Source organism: Camellia sinensis, chromosome 11 (genome assembly GCF_055761805.1).
Source record: "Camellia sinensis isolate YWXY chromosome 11, ASM5576180v1, whole genome shotgun sequence".
NCBI lineage: Eukaryota > Viridiplantae > Streptophyta > Magnoliopsida > Ericales > Theaceae > Camellia > Camellia sinensis.
Genome location: NC_138971.1, coordinates 151,336,724 through 151,363,296, shown reverse-complemented (window position 1 = coordinate 151,363,296; position 26,573 = coordinate 151,336,724). Strand labels below are relative to the sequence as shown.

The following is a 26,573-nucleotide window of genomic DNA, read 5'->3' as shown; positions in this document are numbered from 1 at the left end:
TCTTTTTGTGATAGGTCATTTGGGCTTAATCTATTCTATCAGTGTTCTCCAACTGAGTGCTTGATTGGTAGTGTGGTCGAAAATTGACACATACAATTTGGCACCGTCTATGGGAAAGAAAGGAGAATAGATAGCCAACGACAAATAGAAAGAGAAGGTTGGGTACTACACCCCTACTGAGAATGGGAAACATATTGACCTTGACGTCGAAGAAGACAACTGCAACGAAGAGACTCATGATAAGAATCACGGAGGAAAGGACGCTGGCCAAGAGGGCGGCGTACCGAAGAAATTGGACCGGAGCGGGTATTATAACGAGGATGAGCTCCAGGTATGGAAAGATAGATGCCTGCGGAGGGACGATGAGATAAAGGGAATGACAGACAAATTGGCGGACCTGCAAACAGTCGTCAATTTCATGATGCAGAACAACGTCATGCAACTACCATTCTCGCTTCAAGATACATCGATTCCAGTAGCCAAGAAAGGTGCCCAGAAAGGGGGGCAGAAAACGGTTCCTGCAGTCCCTCAGCATGGCCGGACCAAGGAACATTCTTACCGGCCTTTGCTGGAGGTCGAGCATGGAAAATCCTAGAAGACACGTCGAACAAAAGAAACCTGCACCAATGAACATCGGGATGTTCAGGGGAAGGAACTCTGTTTTGACACGACCAATAAAGGGAGGTCTAAAAGGACTCACAATGACACTGGAAGTAGTGCACCAAAGAGGCTGAAATCCAGAGATAGCCGAGCTCCTAGACGAACCAAGGAGGATCTGAGGGATTACCTTTAGAGAAAGCGACAAGATGCCAAGGTGACCTCTCCAGTCAAGCCGAGGACACCGTTCTTGGTAGAGTTGGACAAATTTGAGGTCTCGAAAAGGTTCCACATGCCGAGATTCCAGATATACGACGGTAAGTCGGACCCGAACTTTCACGTCAACTTGTACCTGAACTCGATGGCATTATATACCGGGAACGAGCCGTTGCTCTGCAAGGTGTTCCCCTTGTCCTTTGGGGAAATTGCATCAGACTGGTTTCACAAGTTACCGAAAGAAACTGTGAAAACCTGGGAAGGCCTGGCTGAGATGTTCGTGGCCAGGTTTGTGACAAACAAACTACAGCTATTAAGGGTGGACTCCCTGATGGCCCTAAGAATCAGTGAGGATGAAAGCCTTAGCGCTTATGCCAAGAGATATTACGAGGTGTTCAACCGAATACCAAGATGCAACCAAGAGGTGGCGGTCGTGTCTTTTAAGAACGGCCTGAAAGATAACTGTCTGCTACGAAAATCACTGACAAAGACACTGCCAAAGAGTATAGAGGAACTCATGGCCAAAATAGAGAAGTATGCAAGGGCCGAGGAAGACATGCCAAGGACAAAGGCGTCAACACAAGAAAAGAGAAACGGCTCGCCGAAGCGAGACCGGGGTAACACTGGATACAGTAAGCAAGAGGCAGGATTAAGGGCTGCACAGGCAGTCACAACTGATCCCTCCAACCTAAGTGAGTAGATCTCAGATTCTAGAAGACAAGATCTCGGCTTAGATAATTAAGTCCGAGAAGAGAAAAGCTCAGCCTAAGTTAAAGACTTTTTATATAAGGTCCACAAAGGAGTAGGTGGAAGCCATGCAGAGGGCAGATCCCTTGCCCATAGAGCAATATCGCAAAGATTCTTTTGGCCTTACATGCAAAAGGAAGCTGAAGCCTATGTAAAAAAGCGTGAAAATGCTGTTGAAATCCACCTGCAATGTGCGAGAGAACAGTAATTCGGCTGGGGGCATACCAACAACAACTTACTAGGGCTTACAACAAGAAGGTCAGCCTAAGAGAGTTCAAGGTTAGGGACCTCATCCTGAGAAAGGTTGTTGGCAATAAGAAGGATAATAGGAAGGCCAAACTTGGCCCAAATAGAATCATCTCGGTTGCCGGCAATGGGGCATATCAGCTGAAGTAATAATAAAGTGCTAGTTTGATTTTTGTGAATTTGAAATCTGTGTGATAAGACCGACTAGTCCTATGACGATGTTTCTGATTGAAACATGACGAATAACTTAGACTTATTATATGGCAGAATTCCTACTTGCATATAATAAAGTTGAACAAGTTGGCAATATTTCTGATTGAAACATGACGAATAACTTAGACTTATTAAATGGCAGAGTTCCTACTTGCATATAATAGAGTTGAACTAAGTTGAATTAACCTGGACTTGCCACATCGGCAGAGTCAAACACAGATTGAAACTAAGTGTACTTGGGTAAGATTAACAGAAGAACCAAGGTTGAGAACATCAGCTAGTCTCTGTTTAAATATAGACTTAGGCAACGAGGTCAGAGCCACATGCTTAATAAGAACCCAAGTGGAACTTAAGTTCACATTAGAGGGCAGAGGGCTGGAGAATAATGCTTGGGAGTTAGAATTTTCAAGCCAAGATCAGTTTAACACTTGTTGAAATTTTAAAGAAAAATTTACATATTGAAGTTAAACTGAGGTCATGTTTGACACTTGTTGAAATTTTATGAAAAATTTACAAGTTGAAGTGAATCCGAGGTTATGTTAAAGGAAGATTGGTTTAAACACTTGTTGAAATTTTTAAGAAAAATTTACAAGTTAAGCCAAGGTTGTATTGAAAATAAGTACCTATGTACTTGTCGAAATAAACCGATAGTGGTTTAACCGAGGTATTCCACCCCGAGGAGGTTACATAGTTAAGGTGTACATTGATGACATACAAATTATTCTAAGTATAGAATCATGCAAGAGTAAAAAGAAGACAAACATTTAAAGCATTTGAAAAGGAAAAAAGTTGTATATGCATTCAGATAAAGAAAGAAGGCACCTTGGCCTGACATTGAAGAATGATTGTTTAGATTACAAAAATGGCACGTCGGCCGAATTAAAGCTTATATTGTTTCAAAAAGTAAGAAAAAAAGTACAAGGTACAAAGAAAAACACATACTGATAAAGGAGGAAATAGTGACTCATCGAAGAAAAATGAAGCCGGTGTTGAGTACGCCGGAGTCAGATGTTGGCAGCAAACGAAAAGGATCAGCAAAAACCTCGCCAAAGGATGTGAACGGTGGTGATTGCAGAGAGCTTTAGAGCTTGAAGCAATAGGAGGATTAGAGAAAGTTAAAGAGAGAAAGCTTGCATGAAGACGAAGATGCAAAAGTGAAAAGACAGAGAGAGAGAAGTGATTTTGATCAAACACACGAAATGGCAACAAAAACGCATTTAGTGTGCCTAGGACGACGTGCTTGTCAGACGACGCATGCAAGTGCAATGCAACTTAATAGCGCTTGTCAGGCACGGCTCAATAGGGGAAAGATGCGTGGCAAAAACGGTTGAGCTGCTGTACGTGACAGCTCATACGCATGATGAAACTCTTGGAGTTCTTAATTTAATGGAGCAGGACCTCGGCTAAGAGGACGATCGTGGTTGTGAAACTTGAACAAAACTTGGTTTTTTGGTTCTAAGGCATTGATGAAAACAGACTAAGTCTTGGTCATATTTGAGCCGACGAATGATGACCTCGGTAATGAAGGATAAAGCGAACTTAGCCGATGTGCTAAATGAAAAGAATGATATAGGTTTCATCACCTCAGGATGCCGAGGTAATCGAACCTAGGGGGCAGTTGTGGGGACATAATTTTTGAATGACAACACGTGGCCGAGATGACACCGAAGTGTCAGCCGAGGTTCGCGTGTCTTGGTCATGACACCGAGATGATCTCGGCTAGGCTGAGGTTATCTACGAGAATACCAGAATCCAAGTTAAACGGATAAGGAACAAGAGTCCTAGATTGGGAGAGGACTTCAGTTTGAATAAGGATAAGACTCTTACAGAGTTTATCCCAATCCTACTAGAAGTCCAAGATTACCAGTAATCCAGAATCTATTGGAGCTAAGCTTCTATTGGGATTAGGTAAGTGTTGGATATAAAAGAGAGGTGCTCTCGTGGGTCTAAGGTATGCTTTTTATGCTCTGAATAGTGAGTTAAGAACTTTTGCTATCTTGGAGAGATAACTAACTTGATCGTCAGAGTGCCCCCGGGTGGACGAACCACCGCCAGAATCTCTTCTTTTTGTGACAGGTCGTTCGGGCTTAATCTATTCTGCCAGTGTTCTTCAGCTAAGTGCTTGATTGGCAGTGTGGTCGTAAATTAACACACACATACAATATAAATCTAGAGTCCATCCAAAAAAAAAACAATATAGAGAGCCTCAATTTAAATTTTTATTTTTTATTTTTTGTTACCCTTTTTTTTTAAAGTTATTTCTAAAGAAATGCTTGTAATTACAACTACATAACTAAGTAAATATGTTGAAAGATGGCGGAGAACCTAACATTCTAAGCATAGTACATGATTTCTATATGAATATATTTTACAAAAAGGAAAAATAATTATGAGGCCGATTTGAATACCTAATGTGGTCGCGGATTAGATTTGTGCGGTTTGTGGTTCGGTTTTGACTTGTCCGTATTTATGCGGTTTGGAAAAAAGTCAACCCACAACTGCTCACAGTGTGATTTGCGATTTGTGCGCATAGGGTTCGCGGATGTGCAGGCGGTTTGCGGTTTGGACTTTTTTCTTTAAAAATTTATTTTTGAGTTTTTTTTTCTCCATTTGGGAAGTGGATTGGCTTTTTAACTTTTTAGCTTTTTTAGCTATGTTAGCCTGGGCTAAAAAGCTTGGTTTGAGAAGGGCTTTTTGACTTTTTTTGTGAGAGAAGAGTATAATGATTATGGGTTAGATGAGATGTTTTGTCTTTTGTGGCTAAAATAGCCACTTTAGCCCTTCCTAAACAATGCATTAATAGGCTAAAATAGCCTATTTTGTCTTTTGTAAATATTTATTTTGGGTCATTTTTTCCCAATTTTCTAAAATGCTCCTGAATTAAAACTTATAAAATTAAAAACACAGCAAAATCAATCCTATCACAAACAAATCATTCAAAATCCTAAGTCAAGTCATAAACTTCACATGCACATTTTTCAAAATTCTAAACTAGACCATCAATCATATTCACTATATATCTACTACCCAACAATACAATTAAAATAAAATCATTCAAAATCCTAAGCTAGATCATCAATCTCATTCACTATCCACTATCCAACAATACAAAATTAAAGTAAAATCATTCAAAATCTTAAGCTTACCTAAAAGTAATTCTTTATTAACTTTTACATTCATCCAAAATGCAATAATAAAATATAAAAAAAATTATCGTCAAATATCATTCAATTCAAACCCATTAAATAAAATAAAAACATTCGCAAGACAACATCTCAAACTCCATCATCAATGACATCTAACTTTCAAAAATTCCAATTCCATGCATCACGGTTCTGTTCAATGACAGAAGCAAATGTTAGGCTAAGCAGTACTCATAATGCAGATCAAACAAAAAAAAGACCAGGATTAGGATTTCAAGTATGGTTCTCTCAATGATACATTCAAAACGAATGAATGGACAATTTTATAGGGGATGCTAAAATTTCCTACAATACAGAAACTCAATCTAGAAATTTTTAGTTATAAATAAATACTAACACATTACATTTTTAAATATTACACAAAATTTACATGATTCATAAAGCTGTTACCTGATTCATTGACAAGCCTAAGGCATCATTCTTTTCCAAGATAACTTATATATATATATATATACACTTTCAAAAAAAAAACTTAGGTATATATATATCCAAGAAGAAGAAGAAAAAAAAAAAAGGAGAAGAAAATATTGCATCTCTTCATCAATTATGGTTCTCAGCATTTTTGCTGATTCATGTTTCAGATAAGAGCTTTTGAAAATTGTTTCCAAATGCCTTAGGTTTTGGTTTGTTTGGTCAAAACAAAAATATCTAGGATAGATCATAGATGAACGGTCTAGGTTTTAAAAATATATATATTCTAAGTGCAGGCGGGTTGTGGCGGGTGCGGTTTAAACCCGCAACCTGCCCGCAACCCGAAAACTTAGTATATTCCAAACCGCACCCTACCCTGTTGTATTTGCAAAATTGCCCACACGTGTAGGGGTCAGGTCGGGTGGGGCGGATTGTGCAGGTCAGATAATCCTATGCTCAGCCCTACCTAATATCACTTTGAGATATAATTAAACATTATAATAATGAATTGTAATTAATTTTGATTTGATAATTAATTGACCACCACTTAAGAGCAAATAATTTATTGAAATCAGTCTATACGGGATTTTTGCCTTGATTTTAATTGGAATCCCTGCAAGTGAACGGTAAATTAGTCCCCAAATTAGTCAATCCAATAGATCGGATATCAGGTTATCAAAAAAATTAATTGACCACAACACTATAATATAACATGTAACCAAATGTCCTAATAATTCATAATTAATACCAATTAAAATTATAATTTGTGTGTGTAGGGACATAATTTTTGAATGACAACACGTGGCCGAGATGTCACCGAAGTGCCAGCCAAGGTGTCACGTGTTCTGGTCATAACGCCGAGATCATCTCGGCTAGGCTGAGGTTATCTGCGAAGATACCGAAATTCAATATAAGCGGATAAGAGACAAGAGTCCTAGAATGAGAGAGGACTTCAGTTTGGGTAAAGATAAGACTCTTAGAGAATTTATCACAATCCTACTGGGAATCCAAGATTAGCAGTAATCATAAGTCCATTGAAGCTAAACTTCTATTGGGACTAGGTTTGTGTTGGCTATAAAAGAAAGGCACCCTCATGGGTCTAAGGTAGGCTTTTTATGTTCTAAATAGTGAGTTAAGTACTTTTGCTATCTTTGAGAGATAACTAACTTCATCGTCGGAGTGTCCCAAGTGAACGAATCACCGCCAGAATCTCTTCTTTTTGTGACAGACCGTTCGAACTTAATCTATTCTGCCAGTATTCTCCAATTAAGTACTTAATTGATAGTGTGGTCAAAAATTAATACACATAATATGTAATAGAAAAATGCTTGGGAGCACTAATTAGTGCTCCCACTAATTAGGTGGCAGTGGGTCCCGCCATTAATGATGTGATATTTTGGTCTTGGAGTTGTATTTTTTTTTTTTTTTTACTTTTTTAATGCATTAGTGCTATTAGTGGTGATATTTTTAATGGGATGAATCATTGTTATATGTAATATGCATCATGTGTATTGTAACTTGATGCGCTGAAAGGAGATGCCTAATTAGAAAAGATGAATGTTATTGCATCACTGAAAAAGTTACATCATTTTCTAATGTAATATCTTTGTAAAAAATGTAATCACTATAACATTATTATTATATCTCCATCTTTACATGGAGGGAATAAATGGTTTTGGAAGACCACGTCTCAGTGCACCACCACCAAAATTCACGAGGATAAAAAGCACATGCACGATAATTCATTATAGGATTCTCTGCCTTTAAAATTTTTAATTTATTATTCATCACGTGCTCACAATTATATTATTATGAAATTTCTTGTACTTTTACTTACAAAGGGCCTTTCTACAAAGATTGAGAGCCAAACAATTATCCACGAGTTAATAATCAAAATTTTGTGACTCGCAATTATATTATTATGAGATGTCTTGTACTTTCACTTACAAAGGGCCTTTCTACAAGGATTGATAGCCAAACAATTAACCATGAGTTAAATAATCAAAATGTTGCGTGAGAGGAGGAGAGAAAAAGAATTTAGATCTCGTTTGACAAGTAATTTTTTTAGTTAAAAAGTCACTAAAAAAATTAAGAAGTTAACAACATGTACCAAAAGTCAAAGATTTTATTTTTTCTTTACTTTTTGCATATCTTTTCGTAAAAAATTAAAAAATCATTCTAAACATACTAGTTTTTTTTACATCATATTTTAGTCAAAAAGCTAAAAAGTTACTAAAAAAACATATTCTCAAACTTATTAGAAGGAAGAGATAGAGGAGCTATGAAGTACCGGTACTTTAAAAATGGCGTCGTACGAGTACTGGCTACTTACTGAGTGCAGGTACACATACCGGGAACATTGAATACATGTTAGGTACAACAAATACATTTGGATATGCCGTGGGTACAACACTAGTACGTAGTGGCTACAGTATCGATATGGCGTGGTATTTTTTATTTTATTTTTTTAGCAGCAGCAGCAGCTAGAATTTGTTGCAACCTTTATTGTTATTCTTTTAATTTTGAAAATATCAAGTAATTTATTTCCAACATCCTTCACCCATGAGTCATGATTTCGTTCTCTTTTGCATCCTATTTTAGACAATCAAAAAAGAAAAATAAAGAATTATATAACTTTTTAAACAAACTATTCTCTTTTTAGTTTTGATATTGAAACTTTGATTTGTATACTGGATGTTTAGTTATAAATTTTTTTTTTTAAAAAAAAAAAAATTGGCATACCCCAGCCATACATGTATCTTACTTTTTTAAAAATTTACTGTATCGACGTACCCGTACCCGTATCTATATCTGTACCCCGCTCCTGTGCTTCATAGGTGAGAAGAGACTATTAAACTAGTTCAATTATGGATAATTTTGAGGTACATTATACATACTTCAATTTTCATAGCATCAAAATAAACTACACCTTCACCTTTCCTGATTCATCTCCTCCACCGTCACCCCCTCCACCAGGTGGTAGCAGCGGCATTGGTGGCAGAGGGTGGGGACGAGGCAGTTTTGTACCACGGGGACAAGAGTAGAAACACGTGCATGATAATTTGACGACACAATGTGACCAACCCTTTGAATGTTTGGATTTGCAGTCCTTAGCTGAATTGCATCCGCCCAGATTTTCAGAGCAATGTCTAGCTGCTTCCACCGTTGGCACCATTGTTGTCACTGCACTGCATTGTATAAATGATTAAACATACATTTTGTGTTTGGGCATTTAAAAATTTTGTCACAATTCAAAGTGGAATGTTGCCAGTTTTATAACAAGTTTTTTTTTTTTTTTTTTTAAAAAAAAACAAATAACATATTTGGTACAACTCCAAAATTCTGAAAAAAAAAGATAGAATTCTTTCCAGTCCACTGTAATGTTGGGGTCCATCGGACCCCTCACGAGTTTTACTTCGATGATTTTAACTGTTCATTTTGTAGATATTTGTGTGTAAATAGTGCTTAATAAAAATCAAATCAACTGGATATCCAGAATCACATATTGCATTACATTTGTCTATAAAAACAAAAAATAAATAAGGAGTATACCATTTTTTTTTAATAAATGATCAATAAACATAATCCAGCAAAATGAGCGACTGTTGTCCTAAATTCTTACAAAGACAATTTACCTGATGCAGTAAGGAGAAGGACAAACAAAATCCAGAAAGTTGGGGAGGGCTTAGCCATGTTCCCAACTGAATTAACCACCATAACCTTCTATATATAGTTAATTGTCTTAATCCACCTATCTTATATACAAGTGCAAATGCAAAGTTGAAACCCCACCTCCGATTTCCCCTTCAAAAGACATGTTTGATATATATATGCTCATTAATGTCCTGGGACACTTTTAAGATGTAGCTAATATTTTTAATTTAACTTTCTAACTATATTAAATGGCTAAGATTTGGCATTACTGATGTAGTTCTCTCATTGTAGTGGCAAAAAAATTATATGGAGATAATGCCGACCACCTTTATTAGGTGGTTGATAGATAAAGAATAAATATATCTTAAATTTTACAAGTAAACAATGATGATTGTTAGCCTAATTAATTTTTTTTTTTTTTTTAATTTTTCAGAGTCTTTTAGTCTCAGTGATGCTGAAATAAAATATTGAATGTTTGACCCAAAAATACTACTAAATAAAAAATAAAATAAAATAAAATAAAAGTATCTCAAAAAAAACAAGAGGGGGCTGAATGAAGCCTCCGGATTTGAAAGGGGGCTGAATTATGAAATCACTAATGGAACCATGCTAAAAATTATTAAAATCAGTAATGAATTTAGAATCTTTAGGTAGTAGCCAAAAATAGAATGACTTAATCAAATGGGCATGTTTCATTAAATTTAGTAGATTTTTTGCACACTTATGGTAAGACACATTAAATAATTAATATACAAAAAGGATGAATCCTATCATGTAAAAATAAATAAATAAATAAATAAATAAATCTATTTAGTTTTGGAATTTCAGGAAAACAAAAAAAAAAATCAATCCGTATTTCTTTGTTTAATGATTTTTTGATATTTTAATCAATTTTTTTAACATTTTAGATCCACTTAATTTAGATATACTTAAAATATATATAAATTTTTTAAAAAAAATTAAAAATTCACTAAATACAAAAAAAAAAATAGTACATATTTTTATTTTTTTGCATTTATTAATTTTTTAAAAATATTTTACATTTTAAGTACATTTAGATTTGGTCCATATAAAAAAAATTAACTTAAAAAAAAAAAAGTAGACTAAAACAACATAACATGAAAAATGAAAAAACTCAAATTATTTTTAAAAGCTCAATACCAAAAAGTGTCGTTTGGGAAGTGGTTGACTTTTTACCTTTTTGGCTTTTTTTGACTATTTTAGCCTGAGATTAAAAAGTCTGGTTTGGAAAGGACTTTAGGCTTTTTCAACTTTTTGTGAGAGAAAGAATATAATAATTATGGGCTGGATGTAATGTTTTGTCTTATTAGGTTAAAAAATCTAATTTATTTTTTGCGACTATTTTAGTCAAAAAAGCCTCAAAACTATCTTTCCAAACAGAGTTCTCCTTGCTCAAGAGAAAAAATCAGGACTTCCAACAAATACTCTTTTCTTTTTTTTTTTAAATACAAAAAACTTTTAAAAAAAACTTATGGAGAAAATGACCCACGGCCTGGGATGGGCCCCGCCTATTTAAATCTGGGCTCGAACCCAATCTAAGCCCTTTGGCTTGGGCCATCATTTTGAAGCCCAGTCCGACCCGTGACCCAACTTATCGGTCCGCTTAAGGCCCATTCAAAGCCTGGTCTACACAAGGTCCAATGTTTTTTTTAGTAAAAAATAATAAAATTTTAATAGAAAAAAATTTAAAAAACAAAAAAAAAATGGTAAGGCCAACCCACCCAAGGCCCGAATACCACTAGGTTTAGACCTAATTTTTTGACCCGTGGACCGGCCGGCCCTACCCAAATTTTGGCAAGAACCTATGAGTCGCAACATGGGCCGGACCGAGCCAAATTTACACTCACCACAGAAATAAATTTGGATCAGCCCTACAAATTATGAGCCCCCTCACTTTTGTCAATTGGACCTTCTATATAGGCAGGCAATGAGGAATCCAATCATCATATATAAACACCGTTTGGGAAGTGGTTTTGTGGATTTTTTTGGCTATTTTAATCACAAAAAATAAAATAAGTTGTTTTAGCCACAACAAATAAAACATCACATCCAACTCATAATCATTACACTCTTCTCTCACAAAAAAAATCCAAAAAGCCAAAAAATCCTTCCCAAACCAAGCTTTTTAGCCTAGACTAAAATAGCCAAAAAAACCAAAAAATCAAAAAGTCAACCCACTCCCCAAACCAACCCATAGTGCTTTATTTTGTACTCATGAATTGTTGCCATTTTCAGACTCCAAAATAAAAATAAAATAATAATAATAAATAAATTGTACCAGAAAAACAAAATTTGTTGCCAATTCTGTACCCCGCAAAACAAAAAATAAAATAAAAATTAAATATAAAATCAGACACAAAATAAAATGGACAATAATTTTTTAAATAGACCACAACGATAAATCTAGTAAAATTGTATCCATCAAAATAATTTCTGTATAGAACCTAATTTTATATGAAGATAAAATTGAGTCTTAATTATACTATCTCACAACACCCAAGTAGACTAACTTTGTTATATAAATCAACCTAATAATTATTTAATTCAAGATATTAACATCACATATCATATTGCAAAAGGATTTTTAAAGTTGTAAAACAAGTTAAATTCTCTTTTTTTGGTTGGGTTAGAATATTCACACACAAATCTACTCTATGTTTACTTATGCATACAAAAAAGGTACAAGTAATTTCATTCAGCATAGCAGAAAAGTGGTGTGTTGGGTTATTCTCACAACACAAGCGAGCCGTTTTTGTGTAACTGATACACCATGCCAAGTACCGCTAACACAAAATATTTTCTCTTCTATGCAGCCCTAGACCATACAATTAGACCTCAGTATTTCCTTTTAAGTACCTGCACTCAGATCAACAGTCATCAAGATTAATTTTCATCAAAACTAGGACTAGGGGCTAAGGGAGTGTCAATTCTAGAACTCCTTGCTTAAGCTCTATATACACTAACACTCTTTAGAAAAGGAGACAATTGAAATTTCAAGTTATAGTTCATTTTTCTGTACAAATTTGGTGATAATCCCACAAACACAGTTAATCCTTACTCTATTAACAAAATTCCATCAATTTTGATCCCACTGGCATAACACAAAATCCAAAATTCAGGGAAGAGAGAGAGAGAGAACTCTCTTTTTGACAACTTATCCTCATTTGTATCTGCACAAAATTCATGGTGGATTTCCAGTAAAACATTGGCATTGGGGGGTTGGAGTGGTCGGTTTTAAAACGAAAGACCCCGAAAATTTATGCTGTATCTCATCTATCTACAACTTGAATATGCAAGGCAGCTAAATTACCAAACTCCTAAACTAAGTGAAAATATGCAATACTAGAGATCATGAAAAAAATATCATAAAAATAATCATAAAAGATTCTCCACCTTTAGATTATACACAATAAAACATCACACACTAATCAAAGGATGAAAAATTTTCGTGATGCATTTCATGATATTTTTTTCATGATCCCTAGTATTATTCAAAAAATATTGGCAAATCCATTAGTAGGGGGAAAATTTTTGATTCAAGACAAAAGCAAATTACCATCAAACAACCAAAGTAAGGTGGAAAAAAATTGAAAATGAAAATATGATGTGTGATTTCTGGCTTCTGTTAGACAAAATATAACACACATACCGATCTGCAGACTGGTTTCTCTTTAAATATTTTCCATTGCTGGCGGTTTCTAATTTTTGCATAAAAGCTAATGGGGAGAGAGCGGGGCTGAAGATGTTTTCCGGACGAATAATTCACATGTAATTAGGTCATCCATAGATGTTGCAGAACTCCCAGCCCCTAGGAGAGGAACAGGGTTGAAAATTGGTTCCCCCTCACTAGTCGCAATTCTCTGAAACATTTCAACAAATTCATTGAATACAGCTATGAAAGTCAGCGACAATGATTCATTAGACACTTGTAGACTTGTTGGGTATAACGCCTCCAATTATCCTCTGTAACTTGTAAGGCAGTTTCTCCAAATGACAATCAAATTTAGTCAACTCAATGATTAAAGCTATGACATTCATGTCGAACTTGTAAAATACACCTATAACAACCTCTCAGCAGAAACAGATCATCCACAAGTAGAAGCTAAAACCAGACCACCACTTCCTCAACCATCACCCTAGCCACCCCAGTAGCTCTAGCTCTACTGCTGGAAATCCACCCCACCACCACCATGGTTTTTAATCCTAATTGACGATGCCTTACCACCACTAATGGCCATTTGAACATTCTTTTTCAACACTATGATCTCCATATCACCTCAAACTATATCTCAGAAACCGACCCATCATTACCACCACCCTCACCTCCACCAACTCATACTTGACCATGACTAACAATTCCCTATTTCAGACTTTGGGAGATAAATTTATCAGCTTGGAAAAACTGAGCCAAGGATATCATATGTCAAATTCTATATTTAAGGAGAACTTCCTTCTTCGTGTTTTCTCTTTATTATTTCCGTCCATGAGGTTACCAGGACTCGTAAGTTCCCTTTCTGTTCTCTATCAGAATATACACCAAAGACATCCACAACAAAGGTGAGAAAGCGATGTTAATAAAAGAACTCATCCTATTTTGATCGACATTCTACCCCAGTACATTCCTCGCTATGCACACAACTGTAAAAGAAAAGAAAAGTTTTTTACATGGTTGTTTTTTCTTCATCCCTTGAAGCTCCAAAGCTTGTAGTATTAAGAGCATAAACAATTAACAACAATAAAAAAGTTTGAAATTATCATCTTTAATTTCTCATCTACACATGGAAATAATGCATTCAACCATACTTTTTAGCATGCAAGTAAAGCTTACATATGTCAGAATAGAAACCAGTATCGTATCTTCTATGACATTTCCTAAAACAAAAGTTAAAGTACAAGACCAAAGCAGTTACCAACATTTGCGTAAATAGAACTCAAGCCCCTTCTCCTCCTTTATTATTCTTTGTCAATACTTGATCAAGAATCTGCAGCATCAAGAGATGAACAAAAGAATACTGCACAAAACAAAGCAGACCTACACTATATGACTGAAAAAAGCCCAAATCTAAACAAGCTTTACCAGCAGGCTCTGAATCGGCTTAGAAGCTGCACAAAAAATCAGGCTTAACTCAAGGAAACTCACAAACAATAAGTGTTTGGTACTTTCAATGTATATTTACTTCCAGTTGTTCATTAAACTCCAACAAAACGCATCAATCAATGCGCCCCAATTGGGACTTTCCTAGTACAGTCCACATGCAAACTGCAGTTCTGAGCATGAAATATGGGCATCAAAACGCTTCAATACCGTACAGCTATTTATAAGTTTGTAATTCCAATCTGTGTAATACACAAAGCAGCCAAAATAAAATAAAACAAAATCATCAATCAATGCACCACAATTGGGACTTTCCTAGTACAGTCCACATGCAAACTGCAGTTCTGAGCATGAAATATGGGCATCAAAACGCTTCAATACCATACAGCTATTTATAAGTTTGTAATTCCAATCTGTGTAATACACAAAGCAGCCAAAATAAAATAAAACAAAATCAATAATTTATTTTCCCATTTTGGCAATATGGAATCTTAATTTCCAAAAAACAACATACAGAAAATGAAAACTTCACATCCAACTTCATTGCTTCCAAAAAGTGGCCCATGTCATCAGGCATGAGATGCTCAAACTACCAAGTCAGTATGCCAGTCACTTTTTTTCTTACCTTGCATATTTTTATGTTTTTTGGTGGCATACAAAGTCTAACAAAAACCAAGAATAAGCTCAAATAGACTAAGCAAGGTAGGAAAATGAAAATAAATTGGCAAATTGCTTCAAAACATGCAGTCCGTCGCGAACTATAAATCCATTCTGTATTAGTAAGTACAAGCTAGATTGATAACGAAGGATACATAGCAAAGCAAATAAAAATCTGTAATTTCTTTTTCAATCTAGTCTTCTTGGACAATGCAGAAATAAAAAATTAAGGGGGAATTACTTGTCAGTGGTGGTTTCAAAAATAAATGACAAAATCATGAAAAAGTTTATAATTCTGCATATTAATGTTTACAATGAATACCACTGATCTGAAAATATTTTTCTGAGTATACACTGAGGTGATACTTCCCCAAAAATTAACAGCAAATTTTTACATTTACCAAATTAACCAAGGCCCTTCATGGCCAATCACTTCCCAGCAGTCAACCATGGGAATTAAATAGTACATGAGGCTGGTAATGGCCCTGGATTTTGCGGTGCAAGAAAAATAATTTCATAGCTCAGCTCCAGGGAAAAAAAATTATAATAATTTGATTAAGCTTACTGATATGCAAAGGAAACAAAATGAAACTATCATTGACAAAATGGCAAGATTCATTGATTAAAGTTGCCAAAGGAAGAAATCAGAACAGTTTCTAAGCCAGGAATTACATATGCCTCAAAGGGACAACTTAACCTTCCTAAAAACTTCCAGAGTATTTGAGAAGTACCTATCTCCAAAGCAACATGGAATGTACATGATCAACTAGGAACACCATGTAGTAATAATGCCTTTGGGAGGCTGAAAAACAGAAGCAAAGAACCTACTTATTCACCACTGTACTAACTGCTATCTAAAACAAATGTGCATAGCTTTGAGCAGCTTCTGCTGACCCAATCTTTTGGCCAATAAACCCACAATGTAAACCATGGTCTCAAGTCCCATCAGACTTGAATTGGGTTCTCTGTTTCTTCATCATTTCCTTCACACCCATTATTGGTAACTAACTTCCTTGCTTCTTTCTCAAAACTAATGACCTCAAGATTATTATCAAGACCTGTTGTTGTGTCTTTCTTGCTTAACACATCCCAGAAAAAGTCTGTCAAAACAGTCTCATATGATGGCATTTTCGCATACCCAGGGAAGTAATTTATGTCAATTACAAGGTACCTATTCCCAATTCTAGTGTCCCTAATGACATCAAAGTTAAAAAGATGAAGCTTTGTTGCTCGCCTCAGTCCACGAGCAATATCGGTGATAAAACTCTGTGGAGGCATCTCAATTTCTTCCAAATTCATCATCTTGTAATACTCATCATCATTTCTTTCCTGAATAGTTAGATTCGAAACCTGTGAAAACGACAAAGAACCCTCCAAACTCTTCAATTTCTCCTCCGAAACGTCTGGCAAAGATTTCCTCTTCACGCATTTCACATAGTCCCCAACCACATAGGTTTTGAAGATCACCCCACCATGATTCACGAACTCTTGCAACACAATCGGAGGTTTTAGCTTGTTCAAACCATCCTGATTGAAAACCAGAGACATCTTGTGCGATTTCGCACTCCCATCGGCGACCAAAGGCTTGGCAATCACCGGAAACTTCAAACCCTCACCCCATTGATTCGGATCTAAGAGCGTCCTCGTATCGTAAATCACAATCTGCTTCGGAATTCCAAACGATTCGGTCTCAGTCTCAATGTTATTCAAACCTGTAACAACCTCGAGCATCGAAATCCGATTGTGAAGCCTCTCAATCGCATCAGGGGAATCTATTATCAGGACATTAGGGTTCTTTATCGAGTACTCCTCCAACTGGTTCTTCCAATCAGAGCCGCAGAGCTTGTGCATCACGCAATCGAACGGTCCTTGATCAACCAAAGGCTTGTCCGTATCAATACGAATGAGATCGATACCTCTCTCTCTCGCTAGATTCACCAACGAAACTTGAATGAAACTCTGACGCTTCTTCGGAGCGAGAGCGTAACCGACTCCGAATCTCCTCATTGGTTCCGCCATTGACGCCATTCGAATTCAAAAACCTCTCTCTGTCGGCAACAAAAAAAATCAAAAAAAAACAGCTCCAAAACTCATAACCTTTCAAGAACATTCGGAATTCGAAACCCTACTCTCAAATTCGGTGAATCAAAGCCCTAATCAATCTTTTTCTCTGCACTAGATTCGCAAACACACAGATGGATAGATAGATATATGGGTATATATACACACAATGTGTGAAGAGAGAGAGAGAAAAAAAAAAGGCCTACATATATAAATATATATATATATATATATATTGGGAAATTCTAATGTACACATCTTGAAAAGTTGTATTATGGGGCAGTTTGGAAAGAGGTTAAAAAAGTTAATTGCATTATGGGGCAGTATGGAAAGAGGTTAAAAAAGTTAATTTTTTAGTTTTTTTTAGCTTTTTTTTAGTTGAAGAAGTCAACTTTTTTATCCAAAATAATTCAATTTTTTGTCAAAAAATTCATAAAAAAAATCAAAAAATTAATTTTTTACCAACTTTTCAAAACACCACTATGCCTCCGTTTGGGAAGTGGGTTGGCTTTTTGACTTTTTGGCTTTTTTAGCTATTTTAGCCTGGGCTTAAAAGCTTGGTTTGGGAAGGGCTTTTTGGCTTTTTTGAATTTTTTTGTGAGAGAAGAATGTAATGATTATGGGTTGGATGTGATGTTTTGTTTGTTATGGCTAAAATAGCCTATTTTGTTTTTTGTGGCTAAAATAGCCAAAAAAGCCTGCAAACCCACTTGCCAAACACAGGCTATATCCATCTTAATTATGCTATTTTCTTCTCTAATTATAATATTATTTTAATTATGATTCATTACATGTTTACTTATGTTTAGTTATGATATTTTTTTTTAGTTATAACTCAAAAAAGTATGAAATTATATCATTTTTCTCTTTCGTTATAAAATATATACTGTGTGTACCATTCTATATGGAAGGATTACATGCAGGTAAGAGAAGGGAAAAAAATTACCAATATATAAGATGCAAGTATGTCTGTGATGGGATACAAATAAAAAGTTATAGACCTGCAAGTGTCACTTGTACCTAAGGGTATAAACGGTTCGATTCAGTTGGTATTGAGAGTATATTTGGTATCAAACTGATCATTTTAATTTTTATAATTTAAAAACAGATACAAACCGTATGTTACGGTTCAGTTTCATCGATTTTGTCCATTTGATGTAGAAAATAAATTTACATAAAGTTTTAAAAAGTTTTATCGTAGATTATAGAATTTTACATTAAAAATAAATGAAAAAAATATATGAAAATTACTTTATAAATGTTTTTCTCCATAATTTTTATCACAAAAGTAAATTATATTAGCTACTTCTCATATAATATTTAAAAAATCAACAATGATTCATCCCACTAAAAACATCACCACTAATAGCACTAATGCATTAAAAAAGTAAAAAAAAAAAATACAACTCCAAGACCAAAACATCACATCATTAATGGCGGGACCCACTGCCACCTAATTAGTGGGAGCACTAATTAGTGCTCCCAAGCATTTTTCTTAAAAAATTATAATATAAAAATATTTATATATAATATTCTGCCTGTTCAATTTGCATCGATATAAAAAATTTCAAAACTGAAACAGACCATTATAAAACAGACCAAGAACTAAAATTTCTATCAATTTCGATCAGTTGGCTCGATTTTATCGATTTTTCTTAGATCCCCCCTCCATATATTGGTTATTTTTTTCCCTAACTTCCACCTACATAAAGTTCCCCCATTCAAGCCATTTTCTCATTGAGCCGTGCTACCGACCCCAGTGGGGCGACCCCTACTGACAACCCCCAGTGAGGTGTCGCCTCCCATTGGCTGAAAATAAAAAAAAATAAAAATAAAAATAAACAGTTTTTTTTTTTTTGCACCAATCACACGCGACCCCCAGTACCCCCACTGGGGTCGGAGGCTTTTTCCTTTCTCATTTTAGTATTTTCACTTTTGCCCTTAAACTTTTTTAATTTACTTTTGAAATTAATTTTTATTTAAAATTAGATAAAAGATATTACGTAAACTATTACATAACATAAACGATATATTATTATATTAAGATCTGCGTTTGTATCAAATGTATGAATTATATATAATAAAATATTTTTATATCATGTAGTGATTAATGTATTATTTTTTATTTAATTTTAGACCTCGTTTGGGAACAAGTTATTTTAATAATTTTTTTGACTTTTTATGAAAAAAGTGTACAAAAAGTAAAGAGAGTGATGTAACAACTTATAGTGACTTTTTAACTTTTTAACTAAAACAAAGGGTTGCTAAACGAGACCTAAGATATAAATTAGCTTTGAAAATAAATTGAAAAAAAATTAAAACATAAAAATTTAAAGTGAAAAAATAAGTTTTTTTGGTTTGGGTTTTCAGGATTTAATTTTCAGAAAATTAAAAAAAAAATTCACTGAATTTTTTTAATATTTTAAGTAATTTTTTAATTTTTAGATACACCTAACTAGGATGAGCAGCGGATATACCGATTCGCCCAAACCGATCGAACCGAACCAATCCGCCGCATTTTGGACGGATGCGTGATAACAAGCAGGCGGTTGTGGATTGATTTTTTTCAATCCGCCTAGTTTTGGACGGATAGCGGATTTGAGGTTGCTTTAGCCGCAACCGAACCGTTAAACCGCGAGCACCCCTAGTAATTTGTAAGATTTTATGTTTTCAATTTGTTTAGATATTCTATTTATATTTTTAATTGAAAAAGAGTTTAAATATTATATTAAATATATTCTGTTAAAAAGGATTTTCAACTTGAATATATTTTTTAGTTTTTAAATCTAACTCTAAAAATAATAAATAAATAAGATGATATATGCTGGTTGGTTTTTATTTTCAAAAATAAATATAGATGTAACAATACAAATGCATACAATCTCTACTATTACTCTGTTCATGATTTTAATGGTTTGAATTATTTTTATATTTTAAAAATCACAGATTGTAATATTTTATATAGATGAGGCATGCTATGATTATAATATGTGGATGATGCATGCAGTGATTGTAATATTCTAAAGTTTCAAACTTTCTTTCTTTGGATAAGGCATGCAGTGATTATAATATTTTTTTATGTCATTGACAGTAATTCTTTTTCTTTTTTTTTTTTTTTTTTGAGGAAGTGCACAAGTTGAATTATATTGAAAATTTATAAAATTTTACACCGTCAAACCGACTCGCATCCATCTACCAATTTGTCAATTCGCTCAATCCACATCTGTCGAATTGGCAGATAGATGCGGATTGATTTTCTCCAATTCTCCAATCTAGCGGACGGATGACGGATTGGAGGTTCCGTAGCCGTAATTGACCCGCATCCACTCCTACACCTAACATAAATACGCTTAAAAAGTATAGTACTTTTGAAAAAACATTTAAAAATTTCATTAAACACCCAAAATATAATATATATATATATATATATGAAAATTCAATATATTTTTATTTTTTCATGTATTTATTGATTTTTTAAAATATTTTTTCATAATATTTTACTTTTTAGATACATCTAAGTAAAGTACATTTAAAAAGTAAACAATTGCTTAAAATTTTCAAAAATATTCACTAAAAATAAAAAATAAAAAATTTAATTTTCAAAAGATTAAATTCAAAAAATTAAAACCAATGAATAGTTTTTTAGAATCAAAATTTTTTTTAAAAAAAAATTGCTAAATATGAAAGCGGCTTCCCATATTTATATGGAAAATATCAAGTCATGGAGTTTTGAAAAAATAATTTTAAATTAATAAAAAAATTTGAATATATGTTAATAATTAAAATTATAAATTTTTAATAAAAATATATTTCTTTACTAACACTTAGCTGTCATTTGACAAGGGAGCTAGAAATAAGTTGAAATTAAAAAAGTATAAAAAAATAAAATAAATTAATAAGACTAAATATCATATTTAAATTATAATTAATTTACTTTTTATCTCAAAAAAATTAAAAAATTATTTCCAAAGGAAACTATTTTATCCAAGTTAAAGTAATCAAAAAATTATATGAGGACTGACTATTTTAGTCAAAAAGTCAAAAAGTCAATTAAAACTAGTCACATCACCTCTCTATTTTTCTGCACATCTTTTCATAAAAAATCAAAAAATTACTAAAATAACTTGTTTTTCAAACGAGGCCTAAAAAGAAGAGTTAAAGTGAGAGTTAGAGTTAGAGTTTGCTAAACCGTACCGTAGTTAGATAAAGGAACTTTTTAAAATTCCACGTGGCGTATTCTAGTGAAATCTGTGGATTCACGCGCCGCACAAACGAACGCGTATGAGTGGAGGGGTTGGATTTTAGTGTAGCCCGAAATGGACGGCTGGGATGAATTACTATGACACAGAATCGTCAACTCTGTTAATGCTCTTGGAGGAACAATTATTTCGTGCCTCATCGGGCAATCTTTAAATCGATCTTAGCCATTTATTTTATGGGACCCACATCTATGAATGGCTGATATTAATTTGTAACATGGTCCCGTCAATGGTTTGGGCGTTGAATAATTGCTCGGAGGATAAGACTTTTGACTATGGTCTCTTTATGATTGTATTTTGTCAACCAGTGTTAAAAGAATACCAGTTGACAAATTTAAATGATTAAATTATTGTATTTTAAAAGACTACATATAAATATTTATTTTTTATTTTGTCTATTTATTATATTTTAAAGTTCTAGACAATGTTGAAGATTCTTAAAATATTATTTTTAAATTTATTTATATTAAGATGACAGAGTTAGATATATAATAATTAACATTATTCAAATTAAATTTAGAATAATGTTAGAAGAATTTTATATATTTTTCATTTTTATGTTTTCTTGTGATAAATCTTATTTATGGTTGTATTTTGAAATTTACATATTTTAAAACTTTTGAATAAATTAACAATTGTTATTGTTTTGAAATAACGACGCAAAGAATTCATATATTTTCTAATAGAGTTGGTCGCTCTACCTTACTCTAGTCCCCAGATTATTACTTGGTATATGGATCACCGTTATTATGAGTAGAAAATGAAAAATATGATCAATTTAATTGATGTATATAAATAGAATTTTTCCAATAAACTTTTTTATGAATTTCTCTCAAAATACAATTTATAATTTGTAAAAAAAAAAATGTCTTTTTCAACTATTGTCAAACAACGGTTTACTTTGTACTGATTGGTTTGGTGTGAATCTATTGGAAAATAATTTTTATTAAAAAATAAAAGATAACATGTGCAGAGCATCATCCACGCAGTACCTAGTACATATTAGCATAGTTATATTACGGCTTATATTATTTTTAATTATAATCACATGTTAATTAATTTGAACATGTATGCTTTTATCACGATAATAATATTATTAAAATAATGTGTGTTGTTTTGTTTTTTAATTTTGTTACACGCCAAAATGTTGTGTCGTATAGTATTTGTTCAAATGTTGTGGAACTATAGCTAACTATGATATATCCAATTGGCCTCCAATTTATAGGTCTGTCTTAATGATGTGACTTCTAAGCCTCAATTTAATCAATAATACTATTAATCTAAATTTAATTATTCAGAATTATTATTTTATGATTCAAATTTATTTTTTATACGAAATTTGACATTACATAAATTTAATTTTCACCACACAATCACTCACCTAGAAAATTCTGAATTGTTTTGTTTGGTTCCAAACTTATTTCAATTTAATTGACATGTGGACTTTAAAATATTAAAAAAATATATTACAGATTTTAAATTATTTATTCATTTTTACTATTTTAGATATCTCAAAAAAATTGTTTATATTTTTTAACGATTTTGAAAATTTTATCTACAAGAACTAATTAAAAAAGTTTAATTTGTGAAAAAGTATTTTAAACTTTTTTTTAACAAAAATATAATTATTGACCTAATTAAAGGGTACAAATTTTAAAAACGAACAAACAATTTGAAGTGGAAAACATTAACTGTGTCACTTTATAGCCAAATTACGAATGGATAAATTGATAATGTGCATTTTTAAAGTGAAAGTTATGAATATTATAATTATATTATGAACGTTATTATGATGTTACGAATCATGTGTGAAGGAATGTGACAAATTATTTTGATAAGAAAAGTTACCACATACCATACTGATTGTTATGAAATATTTTAATCATGTTAATTATGTTTTAAATTATCAACACAGTTTTCAATCACATGGATAAAGCGTCTCTACATCTAAAACTATGAACTTGTCTTGCAGAATATTCTGTTGATTTTCAAATCAAGATATATTGGGCATCAAATGCTGAGAATATTTTTTTCAATACTTTGTGTATAATATGATGAAAAGATGAATCTTTTATAATATTTTGAAATTTGTATGAGTTAACTCAATTGCCCTTGTTTAACTTTTTTTTAATAAGATTCATCTCTATTTAACAACTGTTAAAAAAAATATTATTTTTTCAATTTTTTAATCTTCAGTGAAAATATTTAAAATTTGTATTTTTCCAGTTCTATTACTCTAGAAAATATAAAAAAAAATTAAAAATACTATAAAAATAAATATACTCCTACATCAACTTAAACTTTTTCAATAACCAAAAAAAATAACATTTGTCAAATATATCAATTTTTAATAACAATTTTTATTTTTTTTTAATTACTAAAAAAAATAATTGCCAAACCTAGCTTGATTTGAGAGAATACTTATTTGACAACATAAAGTGGGTTTAGATTTTTTATAGTGAAATATTTACACCACAAAAAGAATAATAAAAAATATTAAAATTTAAACGAGAAATTGACTTATTAAGTTGTCTTCATGAAAGAGATATTGGGAAATGTGTAAAACCTTCTATTCCATATTGATTGTAGAGGAGAGTATTGATAGGTATTTAAATCTCATTTTTTTGCCTAAGGATGTAAGCCCTTTGATACATACAAATTTTTCGAAAGAAGAGAGTTATGAATGCTTCAAGGATGGATTTAGGCTAAGACAATGGTCCAAGTTAGTTATGCAAAAATTGCCACAGGCGTCGTCCGCCCGCACAGACCGGACAGGTCCGTGGACTTGGAACTGGATTAAGTGTGAGGTTGGGTTTGGCCCACCCATCTTAATCTTTTTGGGCCAAACCAGATGTGTGGGTTGCAGAATTATACACATTACACATGTGTATATATAATTTGTGTAACCCCTCTACATTCATGATAGATTAAGCCATCAGTTTTGCACCACTATGTAGAAATTAATCATGCATGTAAATCAGCAGTATAATGCAGTGGAATAAAAATTATGGTCATACCTTTCCTGCAGAGTCTAAATAGAAAAGATCTCGTGGGTAAATCACGTGCTTCCTGAATCTGATCAGTCAACCCAGCAGTGGGGTGATATTACAGCAGTGAATATCACCCACACAAATCACAGTGCAAACGGCTTTGATCGTTATTTTTGGAAGAGAGTCAGAATATGGGAAATTTCTGAGTGTTTTAGACTTGACAGGAGGGTCTCAATTTATACATGTATAGGGGAGAGAGGAAAAGCCTCCAGCCTTTATGGCTGGTAATTAATGCACCATTAACCTCTGCAATAAAGGCAGGAGTTACAAACCCCATTAATACAGGAGTTACAAACCTCATTAATGCAGGAGTTACAATTATAAATTCAAAGTATTGAAATGGTCATGCCACATGGGCACCTATTTCTAACATCTCCCACTCGCACATGAGTTGGCATGACACTGCCACATCTCTATCTCAATCTCCCCAAAAAATGAACAGTCTCATACTAGCCAATGCACCGTGCGACCACTGAGAACACCTGCATGTGGGAGCTCTATACTAGAAACTCAAAATGAGCCAGCATAGAGACATTTACCCAAAAAGAACAGAAATAGTGTCTCATATACCCCAAACCCATCTAATTACACCAGTCCACAAAAAAAAAAACATCTCTAATCCCTCAAAAAAGAGCATGTTTGACCCTCTCAATTCTTGCAATATATTCACACTCAATCCGCCTCTCATACAGAGCGATGTGAGTTGCCGGCAATGAATATACAACAGTGGTGTAATACTAGATGATCTTCCCTTTGCCCTCATGCCATTTAGTTTAGGATTGATTGCTTTCCCAGTGATGTCCCTTAAGGCCGAATCATACATGACCGCAGGCAACACCCCAAAGTAGCAGAACATCAACCCTTTACCTTATGACATAGTCAAAAGTCACAAAAGGGTACATAAATGAAAGTCATATCAATAATGACACGTAAGACTCACACGGTGAGGAAGCAGGGATCCATTCTCTCACCTCATTACTCGGTCGCCAAGCACATATAGTATGAATACATGCTACGGTGGAGTAACTCTTCCATAAAGAGTGACGTCATACTCGATACACCGTACAGATATTAGTCTAGTCGCTTTCTAACACCTAACCCGAATTCTCTATTTGCTCGCCTTCTAGGCGCCAAATGAGATCTCGCATCTGGCTAATCATAACAGGCACAACATGGAAAGTGGGTACTAACATCCATGTTTGGTCCTTAACTTGACCTCATCTTGGTTATAACCAAGGCGACATACATAGTGGATGATTTAAGCCTCTCTTAGCTCCAAATAAAAAATCACTAGTCTCATCCTTGCTCGCTCCCAAGCGCCAAGGGCGATTACTCGTGTGAGTAAGCCAATCTTGCCTGCTGACATCATAATCTGCTAATCATTATGACACAAACCATAATAGTGTCAACATCCCATCATCTCAAAATAAGTGATCGATTTAAAAAAAAATCACAGCTTGCGCAATTATAGATTCCAAACATAAGCCTTATCAGCACCTCTTGCGATAAGTATATACAACGGAATCCACCATGTGCGCCTCATATGAAGTAATTTAAGATCACTACCTCTTGTGCAATAACCTCTCTAAAGATATTTTAGTGACCAATTTGCGTTCATTCTTAATGCGCCCAACTAGCGCATTGAATCTTACAAGGAGCAAATTAATATACTACTAGTAAAACATTTTATCCACAGTCTAATGAGCAAGGTCAATGTCTAAACAACTCAGTTGACCATTTACCAAAGATAACACTTATCATGCCGAATACGCCCACATAGCGTACTTTAGGCTCCCACAACAAAGAAAAGATCAAGGAATATAGGTCATCTGTTTCTCCCAAAGACAATCCGAAGATTCACTCAATAGCTAAGGCTCTAGCTTTTACTGATAGGTAAGTCAATGGGTTTGCAATTTTGCATCTAGAATCGTTCTAGGATATTCCTTATGTAAGTCATCGAAGACAAACCGAGAATTTTCCTAAAACAATTACATCACCCATGTCCATCATATCTAAAATAGAGGACTACCCACCTGTAGACACCCCATTTTTGACCGTCCTCAAGACTTGGACGTCACCGTTTGAACACCCGGTGATCATCCATGTTTGTGTTCGTTTGGAGTTCCCGGAGGTCTCGGCTACG

The 26,573-nt window shown here is 33.8% G+C and overlaps 1 protein-coding gene and 1 long non-coding RNA gene across 2 annotated transcripts in view; both read right to left on the bottom strand.

Annotated features, from left to right (window-relative positions):
- Positions 1-24,726, bottom strand: part of LOC145803295 (uncharacterized) — a 103,637-nt gene extending 78,911 nt beyond the window's left edge. The window contains exon 1 of the long non-coding RNA XR_014345406.1: positions 24,398-24,726. This is a non-coding gene — a long non-coding RNA (uncharacterized LOC145803295). The remainder of the gene's footprint in view (positions 1-24,397) is intronic.
- LOC114281532 (inositol-tetrakisphosphate 1-kinase 1) lies at positions 15,658-17,339 on the bottom strand. Its single transcript, XM_028224033.2, has one exon. The coding sequence runs from the start codon at positions 17,086-17,088 to the stop codon at positions 16,006-16,008; it is 1,083 nt and encodes a 360-aa protein (XP_028079834.2). The 5' UTR covers positions 17,089-17,339; the 3' UTR covers positions 15,658-16,005.
- Positions 24,727-26,573: the final 1,847 nt, after the last annotated feature.